At 33.9% G+C, this 18754-nt stretch overlaps 4 protein-coding genes and 1 pseudogene across 5 annotated transcripts; 2 read left to right on the top strand and 3 right to left on the bottom strand.

Moving 5' to 3' along the window:
- Positions 1-409: 409 nt before the first annotated feature.
- On the top strand, positions 410-1450 carry LOC107010375 (abscisic acid and environmental stress-inducible protein TAS14-like). The gene is made up of 2 exons (XM_015209653.2): positions 410-719; positions 945-1450. The coding sequence occupies exons 1-2, from the start codon at positions 483-485 to the stop codon at positions 1113-1115; spliced, it is 408 nt and encodes a 135-aa protein (XP_015065139.1). The 5' UTR covers positions 410-482; the 3' UTR covers positions 1116-1450.
- A 3967-nt stretch (positions 1451-5417) lies between these two features.
- LOC107010392 (late embryogenesis abundant protein-like) lies at positions 5418-6378 on the top strand. The gene is made up of 2 exons (XM_015209674.2): positions 5418-5749; positions 5853-6378. Exons 1-2 carry the CDS (start codon positions 5492-5494, stop codon positions 6066-6068), a joined length of 474 nt encoding a protein of 157 aa, XP_015065160.1. The 5' UTR covers positions 5418-5491; the 3' UTR covers positions 6069-6378.
- A 578-nt stretch (positions 6379-6956) lies between these two features.
- On the bottom strand, positions 6957-10080 carry LOC107009335 (pentatricopeptide repeat-containing protein At5g44230). Of its 2 annotated transcripts, none has more exons than XM_015208648.2 (2): positions 7535-10080; positions 6957-7281 (listed from the first exon to the last, which is right to left on the bottom strand). In XM_015208648.2, the coding sequence occupies exon 1, from the start codon at positions 9709-9711 to the stop codon at positions 7756-7758; it is 1956 nt and encodes a 651-aa protein (XP_015064134.1). In that variant the 5' UTR covers positions 9712-10080; the 3' UTR covers positions 6957-7281; positions 7535-7755. The 2 variants fall into 2 exon arrangements, with proteins under 2 accessions (XP_015064134.1, XP_015064135.1); XM_015208649.2 differs by having other exon boundaries at positions 6957-7259.
- A 246-nt stretch (positions 10081-10326) lies between these two features.
- Positions 10327-15598, bottom strand: LOC107011697. The gene is made up of 7 exons (XM_015211290.2): positions 14899-15598; positions 13942-14084; positions 13432-13703; positions 11871-12025; positions 11141-11403; positions 10960-11022; positions 10327-10821 (listed from the first exon to the last, which is right to left on the bottom strand). The coding sequence occupies exons 1-7, from the start codon at positions 15176-15178 to the stop codon at positions 10564-10566; spliced, it is 1434 nt and encodes a 477-aa protein (XP_015066776.1). The 5' UTR covers positions 15179-15598; the 3' UTR covers positions 10327-10563.
- Positions 14212-14298, bottom strand: LOC114076245 (annotated as a pseudogene).
- Positions 15599-18754: the final 3156 nt, after the last annotated feature.

The following is an 18754-nucleotide window of genomic DNA, read 5'->3' as shown; positions in this document are numbered from 1 at the left end:
GAAAATGAAGGTTATCACTGGAATTATGAGTCATAGCGTTGTGCCTCTGTTACGATGCCACGTTTACGGCTATTATTGACTGCGAAGAGTCTTGAAATGTCGGTACGTACAAAAATGAATCTTCCCTTCCTTAGCACCTAATATAATTTGCAAGTGTGTACTATTAATTTTACTTAACTTTGATCAATATTACACTTGGCTTCCAGTCTATGCTCTTGAATGTCCCCTTTCCAGTTTCAATGTTTGGGTTTTATTAGTTAAATATGTGTTTATTTATGCCGACACTCTTACACGTGTCTCCAACTTTGTTTTGCCACGATCACGCTATCCATTACTCGCTTAACACCTGTTGTGCCTCTAATCAGCCTATCCTACTTTTACTTTCCCTATATAAATCCCTACTCCCTAAACCTCCATACTTGAATGTTATCTGCAGTAGCCAAAAACAAAGTTAAAAATTAAACAGTGAATTTTGATCAAAGATGGCACAATACGGCAATCAAGACCAAATGCGCAAGACTGATGTCCAAGAAACAGGAGTCTATCGAGGTACCGGTACTGGTGGTATGATGGGGGGCACGGGTACTGGCGCTATGGGGGGCACTGGTGGAGAATATGGAACTCAAGGCATGGGTACTGGTGGAACTCAAGGCATGGGTACTGGTACTCATCACCATGAGGGGCAACAGCAGCTTCGTCGATCCGACAGCTCTAGCTCGGTACGTTTCGTTAATCCAGTATACGATTGAATACATTGTTGTAAGCGTGTGAGCACACTTTTATTATTTGATTATATTCTCAACACGCATCAGATCATATTATAAAATAACATATTACAATAAGTAGTCGTAAACTTGGAGTATATGAAATCAAACATTTCATGATATTCTAATGGCATGGCATGTTACTAACGTGATCTATTTTTTAAATTGAATTATGATCAGTCGGAGGATGATGGAGAAGGTGGGAGGAGAAAGAAGGGTTTGAAGGAGAAGATAATGGAGAAGATGCCTGGACAACATGAAAGTGAGTATGGACAAACAACAGGTGAAGGAGCTGGAGAGAAGAAAGGAATGATGGACAAAATCAAGGACAACATCCCTGGGATGCATTGAACACCTTTGTTTTCATGTCCATCTTATCTTATGAATAAGTAGGGTAGTGCTTGATTCTATTTCATGCACTAATTAGTAGTAATCGTTATGCCAATAATTATCTAATTACGTACACTCTATGTGTTTAAAGTCGTGTAAGGGCAGTGTGCTCACGCCTATATACATATGTGTGTATATTGGCGGCCATGCCCTTCCCCTTCCGTATTTTTAAAACAAGAATATTGCTTCCATGCTTGGAAGGCAATGATCATGTTGATGTGTGTTATGGTGTCCCGTGTTTAATGATGTTTTGGAAATAAATAATATAACTTGTGCTATTTTTCTTTTGAGCTCAAGTTTCGTCCTTAAATTTATTAAAGGAGTTGAAGATATACTTAGACAAATTAATGATTTCTTTATCATCACATACAAATCAAATAAGTACCATTTTGCTACCATCAGCAAATAATTCTAAACCTGACTCTCTGTATATTTAGACCTAGGGCTACGAATCCTTATTGTTGAATTAAGGTCTGCGGTTGGATTAAATCGAATTGAATTTTATTTAGATTAGATTTTTTTATTTTTATTTTTTTGGATTGTTTGGATAATTAGTTACTTTTGTTTGTGTTTTTGGTTTGATTTTGAATGTTAAAGAATAAAATCAAAAAAATCAAAGTGCATATATATATATAGATATATACACGTTTAAAATTAAGTTGGACTTAACTATTTTTGTTCGTACTTTTTGGTTATTGTTTTTTATGATAATTACATGTTTGAACATCTATAATATGTGTATAGATAAGTATTGTGTTTTAAGTTTTACTCATAATTTATATTAGAAAATGTGTTTATGGGATTAAATATAACTCTCTCTAGTTCAATTTATATGACATTTTTTATGTTTTGAAAGTCAAACGACTTAAGTTGATCGAAAATTTGCTCATGAAATTTTTGATTTTTATTTAAATGAAATTTTGCATTTGTAAACTCCGTAAAAAGTACTATGAGTCACAATAATTGATAATTTAAAATTTTTAAAATGTGTATAAAAATATTTAAGGTCAAAGGTAGATTTGTTTGACTTTTGAAATTCAAAAGGTGACATATAAAATGGAACGAAGGCAATATCACAGTAAAACCTCTATAAATTAATATAGATGGAATTATGAAATTTTATTATTTTATTGTGACGTTATTTAATCAATAAATTAATATTTACTAATTTAAAGAATGATTTGACATTTAGCGAAGGTTAATTTTGATTATATCAAAATTATTGTATTTTACTAACCTTATGATGTTAGATAATAAGGGCTTTCAAGATGTATTATTGTAACAAGTTTATTATAGAATATTAGAAGACTATGATGCGGGACAAACTGATCCAGCAAAGATGAATGTTTTGGTTGCTATCAATTTTTAGTTCTTACTTGGACAATTAATGTATAACAAGAGATAATATAAAATTATTTTTGATACTGTAAAGTTGTTCGGGAGATAGAATCTCAGAGAATTTAAATTCACTTGTGAAAACATAATTCATAAACTTGAAGTCATGATTAATGATCTCAATTACCACAGTAAAATGGATTTCAATAACCTGTTAGATTATCTGGATGAAAGATATACAGGTTCAGAGGTCCAAGCTTAAAAGATGTTGTGGATATTATCCGGAGCAGTATTGTTGATGATGAAATTAAAAATAATACTATATCTTTAGAACTAGTTAAGCGTAAGGAAACACTTATTATATTTAAAACTCTTCATAATTTTGTGGTGCAGTTCGAAAAGACAATATTGAAGCTCTTGAATACCGTAATAAAAGTTAGAGATGAGCTTCATTTGCACTTAAATTTTAAGAAAAAATTGAACACAAATAAAACTATATTTCACTAAATTGTCTTAATTATATTTGTATTTTTAAAAATTATTAAGTTATGATATTATGGGACCATATATTTACAAAGGGTCTTCTGAAAATATATTATCTTATTTATAGAAATTGATATTTTTCAGTTAGTTCAAGTCGGACCGGAGAAAAATACTAGAGAGGTTATTAATTTATACACCATTAGGTTATAAAGGTTTTATTATACTTTAATTATATTATTAAATATTAATATAACTGAAATCAAAACAAAAACATTAAATCAAATAGAGAAAACTAATTCAAATCAAATTTATTGCAAAATAAGTTGTATTACACTTTTATAAAATCAAAAATCAAAATTCATATCCAATAATAAAATCAAATCGATGCACACAAGGCACCCCTATTATTGAACATTGTCCATGACCGTCTTACTTTCCAAATTTGTAACTTTTATTTTATTACTCATATTATTTTTTATTTGATTTATATTTTCTTCATTTTAAAAAGATTTTTTTTTCTTTTAATCTGATTTAAAAAGTATGATTTCTTTTTATCACTTTTTAATTTCAATTTCTAGGTGACATATTTAAAGTCACAAGATAAATATGTAATTTTTTATATTTGATATAACTTTAAGTTAAGACTATAAGAGGTCTTTTTTATTTCTTAAACTTAGCGTCAACTCAAACTAAGTTATTTCTTGTGAATTGGAGGAAGTGTTAACTTTTAAAAATAACAAAGTCAAACTAGGTTATTTCTTGTGAAATGAAGAAGTGTTAACTTTTTAAAATAATGAATAGAATGAAAATTCTATTATATTACTCTAAGAATATAACCAATTTAATGTTTTGAAAAATGATAATAATAACAATAATAATAATAATAATATGACAAATCATCTCTTATATTGTAAAATCAGACAAATAAAATTAGACTTATATTTGAATACAGTGAACAAGAAAAAAGTAGACAGAATATGTGTATATGCATCAAAAGGTGGAAGGATTTTTAACTCCTAATCCTTAAAAAGATGAACTTTAAGGGAGACAATTATTTTGGTGGTAAAAATACGGGGACAGCTATTTTTCAGTCCTATAATTTTAAAAAGAATATTCATTATCATTGAATTTCATACTTTACTATGTGAAATTTCAAATTAGGCGTCATCAGCTGAAGAATGGAGAAGGCAATTTTGTCATTGATAGATTTGGTCATTCGGCCAAACTACAACAAAAGGGGATCAAAATATTGGAATTAGATGTTGATTTGACCTTTGGTATTATCCCGGGACCCAAAATTTCAGGAGTATTTGAAGCCCAAGTCCAGCAAACCTGAGTAACTCTTTGAAGATTGTTGATCTCATGGCCCTGTAAATGCAAGACTCACATTCCTAACATTTCACTCCAGAGAACATTTCTACCTCTCCTGGAACTAGAACCTAGTGGACCTGAGCTTCTCATATTTGTGAACTAAGAATTCGTCTGAATTGACTTAAAAGTCTGTCAAATTTATTTTTAAGTCAGTGTTTAACTTGTGAAAATGTTTGACAAATATAAAAAATAAGTAAAAAACGACTTAAAATAAATTACGAAATATTTGACAAAATAAAAAATGACTTAAATAAGTTAGAAACAAAAAGTAGATTTTTCCTACTTTTTATTTTTAAGTTAAAAGTCATTTTAGTTTGACTTTTTATTTTTGACAAAAAAATTAAAACTTTTTTTTTAAGTCAAATTTAACTAACCGTTCTTAATAAGCTTCTTATTAACTCGATAAACAAGCATATGTCACCCTATGATTATTAGTTAGCTTCCATCAACCTGTTAATTGGCCTGTATGGCCTTTTCCAAAATTTAAATTCTTGAAAGAAGTTTTACTAATTCGCTGCGCCAATGATTTTAATTTGCATGTTGAGCTTTTTATATAGGTATTATTTGCTAAGATTTATGTGGTAATTCAGGTCTTAATGATAGCAAATAAGATGCTCCACAGTCCACTGATCACGATCGGTGGCGAACACATGATTTTTCCCGCGGGATTTCTTATTAGGTGAATCTGGAGCAACTAACCACCAGGCCATTCATCCTTTTGGTATTATTACCTTTTATTTTTGTTTATAATATACTTAACTCCGCCCGACTGGGAAACATATAAGACCTGATTTTACACCGCAGTCCGATCGAGTATCCTTTATAACTTCGAAGTTATATGCAGTCTCTTAGGCCTGAAGTTTCCAGCAGCAGAATTTGACCGAAAATGCCGAATCTAATCTCAACGCTGACAGAGGAAAAAACGCGTCAGTCTTTTATGCTGCCACATTCACGCCGACTGTTTAATTCACGTAACACATGTGATGCTCTGGTGCCATGCATGCACCTCCACTTCTTCCACACCCTTATCTTCAGTTTCTTTTTCCGTGCCTATATCTATCCCTTTTTCGCACCCAAATTTTATAACAATTCATCGAATACTCTCAACAAAAATTACGATTGTGTAGAAACATAAAAATAAAATAATCATGGCACACTACGAGAACCAATATAGTGCAGGGCAGGCTCTGCAGACGGACGAATACGGCAACCCAGTCCGCCAAACTGACGAATATGGCAACCCAATCCAGCAGACTGGAGGGACCATGGGAGAATATGGAACCACCGGTACCGGCTATGGAACTCAGGCTGGACACACCACTGGCGTACTTGGTGGGGAACAACGCCAGCATGGTACGCTTGGTGGCATGCTTCACCGTTCTGGCAGCTCTAGCTCCAGTAGCTCTGTATGTTAAATCTTTTGTTTCAACTGATGTCTTCTTTATCTGCATGTATTTTTGTATGTCGCTTCTCTTGATAATATTTAACGTGTGTGTTTTGCTTTTGAAGTCTGAGGATGATGGACATGGCGGTAGAAGGAAGAAGAAAGGGATAAAGGACAAGGTGAAGGAGAAATTGCCAGGAGGTCACAGAGATGACCAAGCCCATTCAACTGCAACAACTACAACTACTGGTTATGGCATGGAAGGCACTCATGAGAAGAAGGGAATTATGGAGAAGATTAAGGAGAAGCTTCCAGGCCATCATGGCCCTGGACACCACTAGGAATTGAAGCCGTGGCTGAAAGAATAAATTATCCTTTTAAATATATACATATAAAATGTTTGGTTAGTTACTTGTATCAGCAGTCGTTTCTAGTTTGTCCTTGCTGTGTGTTTTAAGCTTGGCCTGTCATGTGAATAATAAAGCCATGCTAGCCCTTGAAGTGCTAGTGGAAGCATAATCACACATGTAATAAGTCTTTTTTAAGTATGTCGTATCATGTACCTCATGAAAAATTCACAACACTGGGTTATAAATGTACTTTAGTTCATATGGCACCATTTGCTTTCTTGGGTGGGAATATGACTTGAAATAATCAGTGACGGTTGGATAATGTGGATTTTTTTTTGATAACGTAACAAAAGAAAATGTGGATGAATGGTTTTTAACAATGACAGGATACATACCGTAATGGGAACTCTACCTTCATCTGGAAAAAGCTGGAAGAAAGGCGAGAAAATAAAGGTTTGCCTACTACTAGCAAGGGCGGGTAAGAAAAGAGAGGTGAGGTGACTAGCTAGGTAATTTTGGCTTTTTTACCCCATATTGTAGGGTGGTGACTAGCTAGGTAACTAATGATCATCTCTCTATTTATTAAAATCCGTATGCAATTAATTGGGGGAGTTGAAACCAGAACTTCGTATTGTTATAACGACGCCCCTCTTAAAATAAAATTCAACTCCTGGTAAGTTGAAAGATCACAAGAGTGAAAATTGGACTTGCTAAAGATGGAGCTGATATACCAGCTCTATGCTCGGCCTTGTGGAAGTTTGAAATTGCTTCAAAAAATTCTAGCCCACCAAAAAATACTGAACTCGTTCTTTAACGACATCGGAACGCCCCTGCCTCCTGTAACGAATGGGCTGGAGAGTTGGACAGTATCATGAAAAATTGACCGGACATAGCACATCTTCAGATATATAATTTTGAAATAAGAACTTCAGTCTAATAGGACAAATCACATCTTCAGATATATAATTTTGAAACAAGAACTTCAGTCTAATAGCTACCGGAGTCGAATCTTCTGAAACCACACAGTACTACTTTGGAATTGTTCAGTCTTTTGCTGCAACAAGCTTCCCGCTGAACTTTATCAAACAAGTTGTAGCAAGCAAAATGCCAGTAATGTTCCAGGTCTTGCCCCATGTTTAGAACCCAAAGATGCCTTGAACTTTGCCTTGCACTTCCCTCACCCTGTAAGTGGCGGAGAATGGACCTTCACATTCACACAGAACATTTATGTAAAAAAAACGACACCATAAAGATATAAGTTGGAAAATGCAAGCGTGTGAGTGTAAGAAAGCAGATTTTCTGGAACAGGCAAATCATTACATTGAGTCACTTGAACTATGAAAAAGGGAATGAGTATCCCGTTGTTGCCTAAAGCTTTGCAAGAATCCCCAAGGGAAATTGAAGATTGTACTAGGTGAGTGCAATTTTAATCACAAGTACGCAGTATAATAAATTACCTGTTATATAACTTGGCACCTGGAATTCACACAATTCTGGAACTCAGATTTTTCCCTGAATGAATTAATCATATCCTTCAGGCTTCAGTCGACCAAGAAGTCCAATTCCTCACAATTGTGTATTGTGGCACTGTTACCGAGCAATGGACATTTGCAAATGAAAAGGGTTCTTCAAACTAACGTACACTGGGATTTAAGAGATTTAACAGTTCATCTGTCAATTACCAGAAGTTACCACAAGAGCATACACCATTACGGAAATGGTGAAATCTCTTGTTATCCCTGACAATAATCTCCCTGCCAGTGATTTGAGATGCACCGCCCATGAATGAGTGGCAATCTTCACAGATTCTTAGATTTTTCATGATCTTGATGGTAGACCCAGCAGAATCAGTGATGAGCAGCCCATATGCCAAAGCCAGCTTCTCACTATGTGTGAGAAGTATTCTCCTTTTATGTTCTTCATTCAGATCATAAGGTACAGAGCTTAAATTTGGCTCGTATCCATGTGACTTAAGCCGACCAATAAGATCCTCAAGTGCTTCCTTAATCTCTTTAGAATTTGGGTGGGTCATATCACCAGCATAGAATTCATGAATCACCCCCTCTTTGCCTTCAATCCAGCTGCGTGAAGGGTCCTTTCTCAGCAATTTTTTTTTTATTGATTTCCTTACCCCTAAAACATCTTCCCACCTTCCTGCTGAAGCATATGTATTGGCAAGCAAGACATAGTTACCAATGCTATCAGGTTCAAGCTCAAATAAATGGTTAGCAGCAACTTCTGCAATATCAGGATTACCATGAATCCGACAAGCTCCCAGCAGGGCACCCCAGACACCACTATTAGGCTCCATTGGCATAGCTTTGATAAGCTCAAGAGCCTCTTCTAGTTGCCCAGCCCTGCCAAGGAGATCAATCATGCAAGCATAGTGTTCCACTGATGGTTCAACACTATAATGTTTCTCCATTGTATCAAACAGGTTTCGACCCCGCTCTACCAAACCTGCATGAGTACAAGCCATAAGAACACCAATGAATGTCACCTTATTAGGCTTTACCTCAGTTTTCACCATTTCTTCAAATAAATCTAGTGCAGCATTCGCACATCCATGCATTGCAAAACCCATAATCATCGAACTATATGAGAACACATTCTTTTCCTTCATCTTCTCGAAAACCTTGTATGCTTCCTCCACATTCCCACACTTGGAGTACATATCAATCAATGCAGACCCTACCATAACATGATTGGCAGGTCCAAAACCATATCCCTCAGCCATATCACGAACCCAATTTGCATACTTAGCAGCACCTAACTGTGCACAAGCTGAAATAACCCCAGCTAATGTCAACTCATCAGTCTCAAAACCTTCAGACTGCATTCTATGGAAGAACTCCAGTGCCTCCCTTGGTTTAGCATTCTGGGCAAAACCTGACACCATAGCCGTCCATGCAACCAAATCTTTCACAGGCAATCTCTCAAACATCTCAGCAGCTGCCGCCATATCTCCAGCCTTCGAGTACGCAACAATTAACGAAGTCCACGAAATCACATCCCTCTCAGACATTTCATCGAACACCCTTCGACCATAATCCAACCAGCCACATTTAACATACATATCAATCAAAATATTATGAACAAACAAATCTTCACAGAATCCACCAAGCTTTATGCTCTGACAATGAATCTGCCTACCTAAATTCAACTCAAGCTCATCGCTAGAACCCTTGAGCAAAGCCGTGAAAGTAAAAGAAACAGGCGATATACTTTCCCTTCTCATAGCATTATACAAACTCACCGCCTCTTTCAGTGGTCCTTGAATTGAATAACCCCGAATTAACGCGGTCCATAGAAAAGGGTTACGGTATTCCACTTGATGAAACACAAGACGGGGATATGGGTCCATTGGGACATTGATTTTTGTGAGCATACGGAGTAACTTTGCGAGAACATAGCAGCATTGGTCGAGACCTCTGCGGATAACGTGAGCATGTACTTGTTTGATCTGATTTAGGCTGCTACAGTTGTCAAGAAGTGAAACTAGATGAGATTCTAAGAGTTTTGTCTCTTGAAGCCGGGAAAATGGGACGAAGACTTCTGGATTTCCGAACTCGTAGCTTCTGGAGGTTGGAATAGGGTTCCTTGATGCGATCAGCTTCCGAGCAAGTGAAACCATTACATGCAAAGCTAAATGAAACCAGAAGACTTAACTTCTCTTAATTATCTCGGTTCCAATTGAATTTGGAAGAAATTATTGAATCCATATTGAATCAAATTTTTTAATTGTGTCGGAGTTGCAGAACATTATAGTATGAATTTTTATTTTTTTTTGATTGATTAGCTCACGCCCGCATTTTTAATTCATTTCCGCCCAAATAATTTTTAAATGGTCAAGCCTTCTACTCAAAAGGATCCTTCTAACCCCGATCCTTAGAACTAATTGTCAGGGGTCCCCTGCCATTGATCCACTCCGCCCAGACAAGGTAGAACTACTGTAAACGGTCTAAACTTCGACCCTTATTTCTTTCTTCATATTGTAAAGAAAATTTGCCACACTTTTACCTAGGTCATAGATGGTCGACCGTCATTACTTTGAGATGCATACAAAATATAAAATGACTCAAACATCAACTCCAAGTGTGTTTTTGTGTGCGCTAATTACTGAGGAAGAGATAATTTTAGCATTCCCGACCCAAATAAGGAAACCCCACTTTCTACAGATAAAGAACACAATGATGCAAAGGCCATAAAATCCCTCCAGTCTTTCTACTAACCTGCTCACAAAAAAAAAAAAGCTGCAAAATTATGATGAATGATTAGCAGAACAAGTACTTCAGACACCAGATTGACAACATCAAGGATGAAAAAGTCGTTTCTTTTTTACACTTGGAAAATATATAAGCAAGAGGACATTGAACTGTTTCCTACGGTACTCCATCCTGTTGTTGACCACCTACTCACAGCTTGTAATTTCCACATCACACTACAAAATGCAGCTCCAGCTGAGAACGCCAATCACAATAAATTATCATGTCCTTTGATGTTCCATTGCTTTTTGCAACACGTCCTTTAGAACTCCTGCAATTCTTTCTTCCATGTGATGCTCCAGAAAAGTCTCTTTAACCTTCTCATACCCTTTTTTACCCATTGTAAGCCTCCTCTCAACGTGAGTGGCTAATCTAACAATGTTTTTTGCAAGAGGCATTATCCCTTCTTTCCCCACAGGATGTAGAAGACCAGTTGTTCCATTTGTTACAATTTCTTGGGTGCCACCAGCAGCAGTTCCCTGAAGTGGAAAGGCAAGAAGATAAGAAGGCAAGCTTTTCCAATCCAATGAAATGTTTAAGATTATAAAAAATAATTGCTGCCTGTAAAAGATTAACTATACAACAAGACAAGATGGAGGAAGAAAAATGGCAATTACCAACACAGGAAGCTGAAACGCCATCGCCTCAATAGTAATCCTACCAAAGCATTCACCTCGTGCCTACAATATTAAAATAGAAGGGAGGAAATATATGGAGTTAGTTACTACCGCATTAATAAAATTATCATACTTAAGTGAGAGCAAAAATTGACCTAGCATCACGACCATGCCTACAAACCTGAGAATTCTGAACAAGAACATCAACTGCAGCAAGATATGGGGCTACCGTCAGTGTCTTATTAACAAAATGAACATAATTCTGGATCTTCTTTGATATGACAAAGTTCCTAAGCTCTGTCTCAAATTTACTATGACTACTCATGTCACTCCCTACAACAACAGCATGAATTGTTGGTAATTGTAACTTCCGTTCTTGAATAATCTGCAAGCTCTCATAAAACGACCGTAAAAATAAGTCTTGACCCTTCCCACGAGTAACACCTGCAATATTGCAAGTCCAGGTCATAGTGTAGTTAAAAAAAGGACTGTTAGTGAGATATGCTACCAAAATTCAAACCCAAGTTGCACAGTAGTTAAAAAAAACTCTGTACAGCATGATGATGAATACAAGTGAATCATAGTGATCAGATAAATTTAGAAAATAAATCAGGTAATCCACCCAAACAGGTATTCAAGAAAGCAACTTCTATTGCAAGTCCAGGTCAGTGTAGTTAAAAAAAGGACCATTGCCAAGATACACTACCAAAATTTCAAATCAAAGTTGCAAAGTAGTTTTAAAAAAATCTGTACAGCATGATGATGAATACAAGTGAATCATATTGATCAGATAAATTTAGAAGAAAAATCAAGAGCAATCCACCCAAACAGGTATTCAAGAAAGCAACTTCTATCAGGATCTGAAGCATGATAGACTGTAATGCATAATAGTATTACAGGAAAAGGCTTACTATTTATGAGGGAAAACAGTATATCTTCGTTTCGAACTCCAAGAGATTCACGAACATGCTCCCTCAAAATCCTTTTTGCCACACTATCTTCAGCAATTTCCATTAGCTCATTGCTGTTGCCAAGATGAACGACATGGGTTTTGGGCATTTTGATCCTACAAATATAAATAACAGTTAAGAAAGGTTTTACAACATCTAAAAACAAGAATGAATAATGAAGAATAAGCACTGTAATATACAACGTAGATCTGGACATAACTGGGAAGTTCATCCAGGAGCAATCTTTCTCGGTTCAACCAAAGCTTGAGCATTCAGACCGAATTATTAGAAAGAACATTTACATTATATTCCCTTACCCAAGGAGAAATAAAGTCAGCCAAATATTTTTTTCAGGTTAAGACGTAAAGTAGAATAAATTCAACTAAACTTTATGCCTCAAAATAGATTGAGATGCCTTTTGAGCTTAAAATTACCTCAGCATTTAAAATTTTCAGAGAAACATACCAAACAATCACCATAATTAGGATCAGCGTACTTTCAGTACATGTTACTCTACAATTTCTGTTAGCATTTTCTACTTCCCATGATAATACAAGTACTCATCTATGTAACACACTACAAACCAAATTAGTTATCCTGGAGTGGTGCTTTTTCACTTCCTGATTCCAACAGAATCTCATTAGGAAAGATATCAATAAAGACATCAATGACAGATCAGAAACTAAATGGTGAAAGTTTAACTAAAATGAGAAGCAATCTGATCTAAACATGCATAGTAGAAGATTTACTTTTATCAGTTGGATTTGTATGACGTACAAACTAACCTATCTCAGAGAGAGGGGTGGGAGAGGAAGAGGTAGAAAGAGAGCGAGAACAGGTTACAGACTGTTGATTCACCAACTTTTTATGTTGTGAGAATACACTTTCCATAACCAAAATGCTGCAGGTCAAATGTTGGATAGATATATGAAGGCCATTTATTTTTTTTTATATGACATAATTCAATGAGATTATTCGTCTCCTCCTTTGATAATACAGCTACTAAACTTGAATAGCTACAGCAACTCCCTATAGCCAGCTAAATCTTGCATACCCCATCTTGTCACCTTTTTTAAAAAGGGAGGAGAAGTAGATCTATATGCAAGAATGTGCACACACAACTTATGTACTGCATAAATCTTATGTCATTCAATATATGTATTAACATCCCTTTTCCTTCCCCTATCATATCTTATGGTGACCGTACAAGTCAACAGGAAAGAAAATAAAAAATAGATGTATGCCAATGGGAAATGAAGGCAGCTTGAGAGAGTGACCTGACATTCTAAGAAAAAACGATTTCATTTACTCAACTTAAATGATCAAAAAGAAAGAAAATATTTCATCTACTCCACTTATCATGTAAATTCATAGTAGTGTGTATTAACAGAACTTTTCTGGCCTCACAACCAAATGATGTTCAAGGTACGGTTTTATATCTATAGATGCATAACCTCAAAAGACCACTAGAAGTAGATCCCTTGCCAACTTAGTAGCAAGATTACAGAACTTCTAAACGTACCTTAGCCGTTCCTGTGTCCTATTCTTCCAGTATTCAGCTGTTACATGTGAATCAATCATTGCACCAGCAACATATGGAAGGTGTTTCACATAATCTAGACTGAAGTAATGACCGCGCATTTCATGGATCCACCACAAAACTTTGGGAAGGACTTGAGAAACGTGTTCCTTAAGAACAGCATCCAACCATTTCCCAGCAACGGCAGTGTTTAAAACAACCAAGTCAGCTTTCAAAGCAGTATCTATTGCCTCCTGGCCCTTCGCTGAGACAACCTGAAAGCACACACGCACTCATAAGCACAACCATTCAAATCTTTACTACTAAAGTATTAAGTTTCAGAATAGAGGTATAAATTCTGAGATCTCAGTGCAAATATGCCAGCTAATTAATTGCCTGAGGCTGCTGGACCAGAATGCCCACAGAAAATACTTCTATTATTAGAAAGATGAGATTGTCCAAATATAGAAAGGTATAAAAACTCAAACTGGAAGAAATATTGCTAAGTACAACCTGAACTCCTCGGTGTAACATTTTGTGCTCCAAACTGTATACAATGTTATTCGTTTCAGATGGCCTTTGATTTGTGATCCAACAGACTTCAGCACCAACACCTCTCAACAAAAATGCCAGCTCCATCAACAACAGAGGTCCACCTATGTGTCAATCAAAGTGATTAAAAATATTTGTTCCCATGATATGGCCCTTTCTTTTTCTTTTTCTTTTCTTTTTTCATAAATCAAAGTACACATTGACACTCAACCAAGATGGTGTTATAATTACAAAAACAAGATAGTAAACAGATAAAGTCCAAAGGTTGTTTCAATCCCATCAGGAAAGATGCCAAGCGTCTCTCCTTTCTATGGACACAATTACAAAGGAGGTAATGATTCAAGCATTCTTTAAGCATCCAAAAGTCCTAAGTTCCTAATCAACACCATGTTGATGTTTCTTCCTTCCATCATAAATATAAAATAGACAGACATGAACTCCTAATCAATGTATTTCAGACTCTTCGGAAGTTCTTTATTTCACTTCTCTCGTAATTATCTAAAATATGCAATAGGGCCCCATTCTCCATATACTCTTTCTCCTAGATCCCAAACCATTTATTTTCCAGCACTGAACTCAGGATTCAAGTGCAAGGAAAACCACTCATAGGGTTTTTCTTTTAATAAGAAAAAAGACAAATTAAGGTAGAGGAGTTGGTTAATTTACTATGTAAAGTTTAGATTTGAATCTAGGAATTGAACCAATTTCTATTACAGCACCAAACTGAATGAATGAATTGTCTAATAAGATGGTGGATCCAACTAGACTAAAACAGCTAAATAGCACTCTTCAGTCCAGCTAGACTAGCAACGTTTCACTCTGCTCCATAAGTAACATTGAGGAACCGAACTTAACATAGTAGACGATCTGTAAGTAAAAAGACGAAATTTAGACAGAGAAAAATAAATTAAAAGGTACCAGAAAGGGAAAGCTCATGGGAGACAAGAAGCACAAGCCTAGACTTCATGAAACTGAGTGGGCTCTGAGTGACAGGTACCCCAATCGGTTTAGTTGATTCCGGAGAAGAGTTATACCGCTTCTGATTAGTCGCATATAAGCGGCAATCACAGGAGGACTCAAGGCTAGCTCTGACGATAAAAGCAATGGCAGTGGTAACTGAAACCATCACAAGGAGCGCTACAACAGTCAGCCAGCGTTTCCGAAACAGAGCCATCGCCACGGAAGAATGCTTCGCCATGTCCAACACTAGGGTTTGTGAGAGTGCAAAAGTGGATCTGTGTCACCTTTCTCTGCATTTTAGAGTTGGGGTTTTTGGTCCGGACTGATAATTGGCGTACATTTGGCTTTTAAATTGACACTTGGAGATAAACAGTTCCTCTTTTTTTTATAGATTGAAATCTCTGGCGCTGTTGGAGTGGCGAAGATCTACTGCGCCGGATTCGACAACTGCCGCGGAGACTGACTTGGAGCGTTTTGTATTTGATGACACGCTTCAATATTAATGGCAAATTGGCAATGGCGATGCTGTCAGTTCAGCCTCGAGAGAAAATTTGTCAATGCTTTTGTAGTCTAGTTAGTTTATTGCATTTTTCAGTAGTAATAAGATTCAATTTGCTGCTAAGTTTTTCCAACCATTCTTGGGTAATGTAGTTACGTGCGTCTGGGAAATATTGCCAGGTATTTACACTTTCACCCCTCTACAGTGTTCTAAATTTTTTTTTTCTTTCGTCTCCGACCCAACTTTATTTTACTCTTGTTTCTCTATAGACATAATAAATAAATAGGATTCTTAAGTTGGTTTCAGTTGGTAACTACGACTTTTAAATTTGTATAAAATTGAACAAATACACACATTCATCCTACATATCACCCTATATGACAATTTTGTATCAAATGTGGCGTACTGCGTATATTATGTCATGTATATACATGTGTCTATTTATTCAATTTTATGTAAGTTTAAGTGTCTATTTGTGCACATTCAAAGTTGGAGGACATAGTTATCGGTTGAAGTCAAGTTAAGAGTCATGTTTATGTATTATGCATTTTCTATATTTGGAGAGTAAGATAGAGAATCTAAGGACATCTCCGACCTTGAACTCTATTTTACTCTCCAAATATAGAGTTCTCTATTTTTTCAGACAATCAACTTCAATTCAACTCTCAATTTTACTTCTTACTCTCTCCTTAATATAATATTATTATTTCTATTTCATTTTTATTTCTTATTTAATAATATAAATCATTTCTTTCTTTTTCACAAATAATTATTTTTTATAATTTTCATATGATATAAAATTTATTTTTTCAAACGTTTTATTCCAAATTTCTAAATAAATCAAATTTCAGATGTTTTATAATATACAAATTAATGGACAAATTCAAATAAAAGTGAAATACAGTTATATAAACATTAAATACAAATTCAACTTTCAAAATTATTATGTTGGTCCCATAAATGTTCTATTAATGCATTACGAAGTTAAAAAATATTATATTTTCTTAAATCTTATGTAACCAGCTAAAAATTGTTCAAATCAGAGATTTTCATTTATCATTATACACTAAACTTTTTTTGAATAGTGCTAAATTTGGAAACGACCTACAAGATAACTAAATTATTGTTGTGATAAATTAGTTATTATTATGCTATGTATTGTATCTTATCTTATATTTAAGTTTTTATGTTATATATTATATTTTTAAATCAAAGTATTTATCTTATCATTTTATTTTTGTGTATTCTTTTAGTGAAAATTAAAAAAAAAATCATGTTATTGACAAAAAAAAAAAAAAATTAATTCGGGATAAAAATAGTATATATTAAATAATATATTTTTAAAAATATCATATTACATTTAGATATTTAATTAAATTATATCTAAAATAATATGTTAATTAGAAAATAATTATATTAATAATAAAATACTGAAAAGTGAAATAAAGAGTAGGAATAGTTGTTTTCAATATCTCCAAATAGAACTACTGTTCAATTCTCTAAATATGAAGAATAGAGAATAATATGGAGGGAGGTTGGAGTGCTCATTCTCTATTTTATTCTCCAAATATAGAAAATTGAAAGTAAAATAGATATTGTTTGAAGATGGTTTAATAGGGCATCTCTAGCCGGGGGAGATCCAACAGTGTGTAAGGGGGTTCACTTGAACCCCCTTGGCAAAAAATTTTACTATTCATACATGGTTAAAATTATTTTTTATGTATATATAGTAGATGTTGAACCCCTTTGATTAGTTTGTATGTTTATTTTTTTCAAATTTTGAACCCCCTTATTAAACATCCTAACTTCGCCACTGTCTCTAGCCTTATTATCTATTTTACTCTCCAAATATAGAGCTTTTTATTTTGTCACACAACCAACTTTCATTCAATTCTATATTTTACTCTCTAAAAATACAATTCTTCTCTCTCTTCGATATTATTTTACTATTATTTAATATATACTACTTTCATTCCGTAATAATATTTCAATTTTTTTAATCAATTTAATATAATTTAATTTCATTATTAATTTATCTTATAATAAATATACAACTTTAAATGGTCTACAATTGTTCAAACTATTCGTACTCCACATACTCAAATGATGAAATATTTTTGGATGAAACAAAAATTGAGCTACTTAAATGGTTTCTAAATACGTAATATTATTTTCAAAATAATCAAAGAATGAATAATTGAAAAATTAAGTAGGCATTTGGCTAATGAAATAAAATATTTTTCATTTCATTATATATAATTTTTTGAAAGTAAAGTTTTGTTTGGTTATAGTTTTTACGAGAATATTTAAAATATTATTTTATGTTTAGATGTACTCTTACTAAAAAAATGTATATATAAAATATAATTTATATCTCACGAAGTTTATAAATTATTAAGATCGCCTAATTTGGCTAATTCACTTACACAAATAAATGCACAATGTAATATCCTTTTGAGATAAAATATGCACCAAAAAGAAAGGTACAAAAAGAATATCATGTTCTCATAAAATCAAAGTACATAGATCACCTACTAACATAACATACACAAATAAATGTTACATAATAATATAAGTGATATCAATTTTGTATTGCTTCTCGAAATTGTTTGAGTCATAACTCATAAGTGATTTCGAATTGCATTTTTCTTGCGTGAAACGAATATGAAACATAGTAATAGAAAATCAGTTTAACTAACAAGTTGCTCCGATGCAATTAAATAAAAATAGAAATATTTTTGCTACAAATAAAATATAGGGCTAATTTTTTAAAAAAATAATTCTAAAGTGAAAAGTAAGTTAAAAAAATATTTCATCAATTATTTTTAAGGGAAAATGCACAAGTAATTTTCTATGCCCGAAATCTCAGAGACATACTTCTACTATACTAAAGTCCTATTACCTTCTTTAACTTATTTTATAAGTAATTTTCTATTCTTTTTCGATCTACGTGGCACTAGCTTAAAAAAAGTAAATCAACATTGGGCCCACAAGATAATGCCACATAGGCAAAAAAGGAGTAAAAAATTATTAATAAAATAAGTTCAAGAAATAATAAAACCTTAATATAGTATAATATATCTCTGAATTTTTAGCATAAATTGAAGACTACTTGTATATTATCCTTATTTTTAAATATTGGATTTGATTTTTTGCTATCACACCTTGATTTCATGAAGTGAAAGTGGAATTTTTTTTCATGGTATTATAGTATTACCATTGTAATAATTTCTTCTCACCGTCAGATTTATTTTACTTAATTAAAATAAAATAAAATCAAAAAGGCGATTACTACATTAAACAATTTGGCGAAGT

Source organism: Solanum pennellii, chromosome 2, assembly GCF_001406875.1.
Source record: "Solanum pennellii chromosome 2, SPENNV200".
Lineage (NCBI taxonomy): Eukaryota > Viridiplantae > Streptophyta > Magnoliopsida > Solanales > Solanaceae > Solanum > Solanum pennellii.
This window is presented reverse-complemented; position numbering and strand designations above follow the sequence as displayed.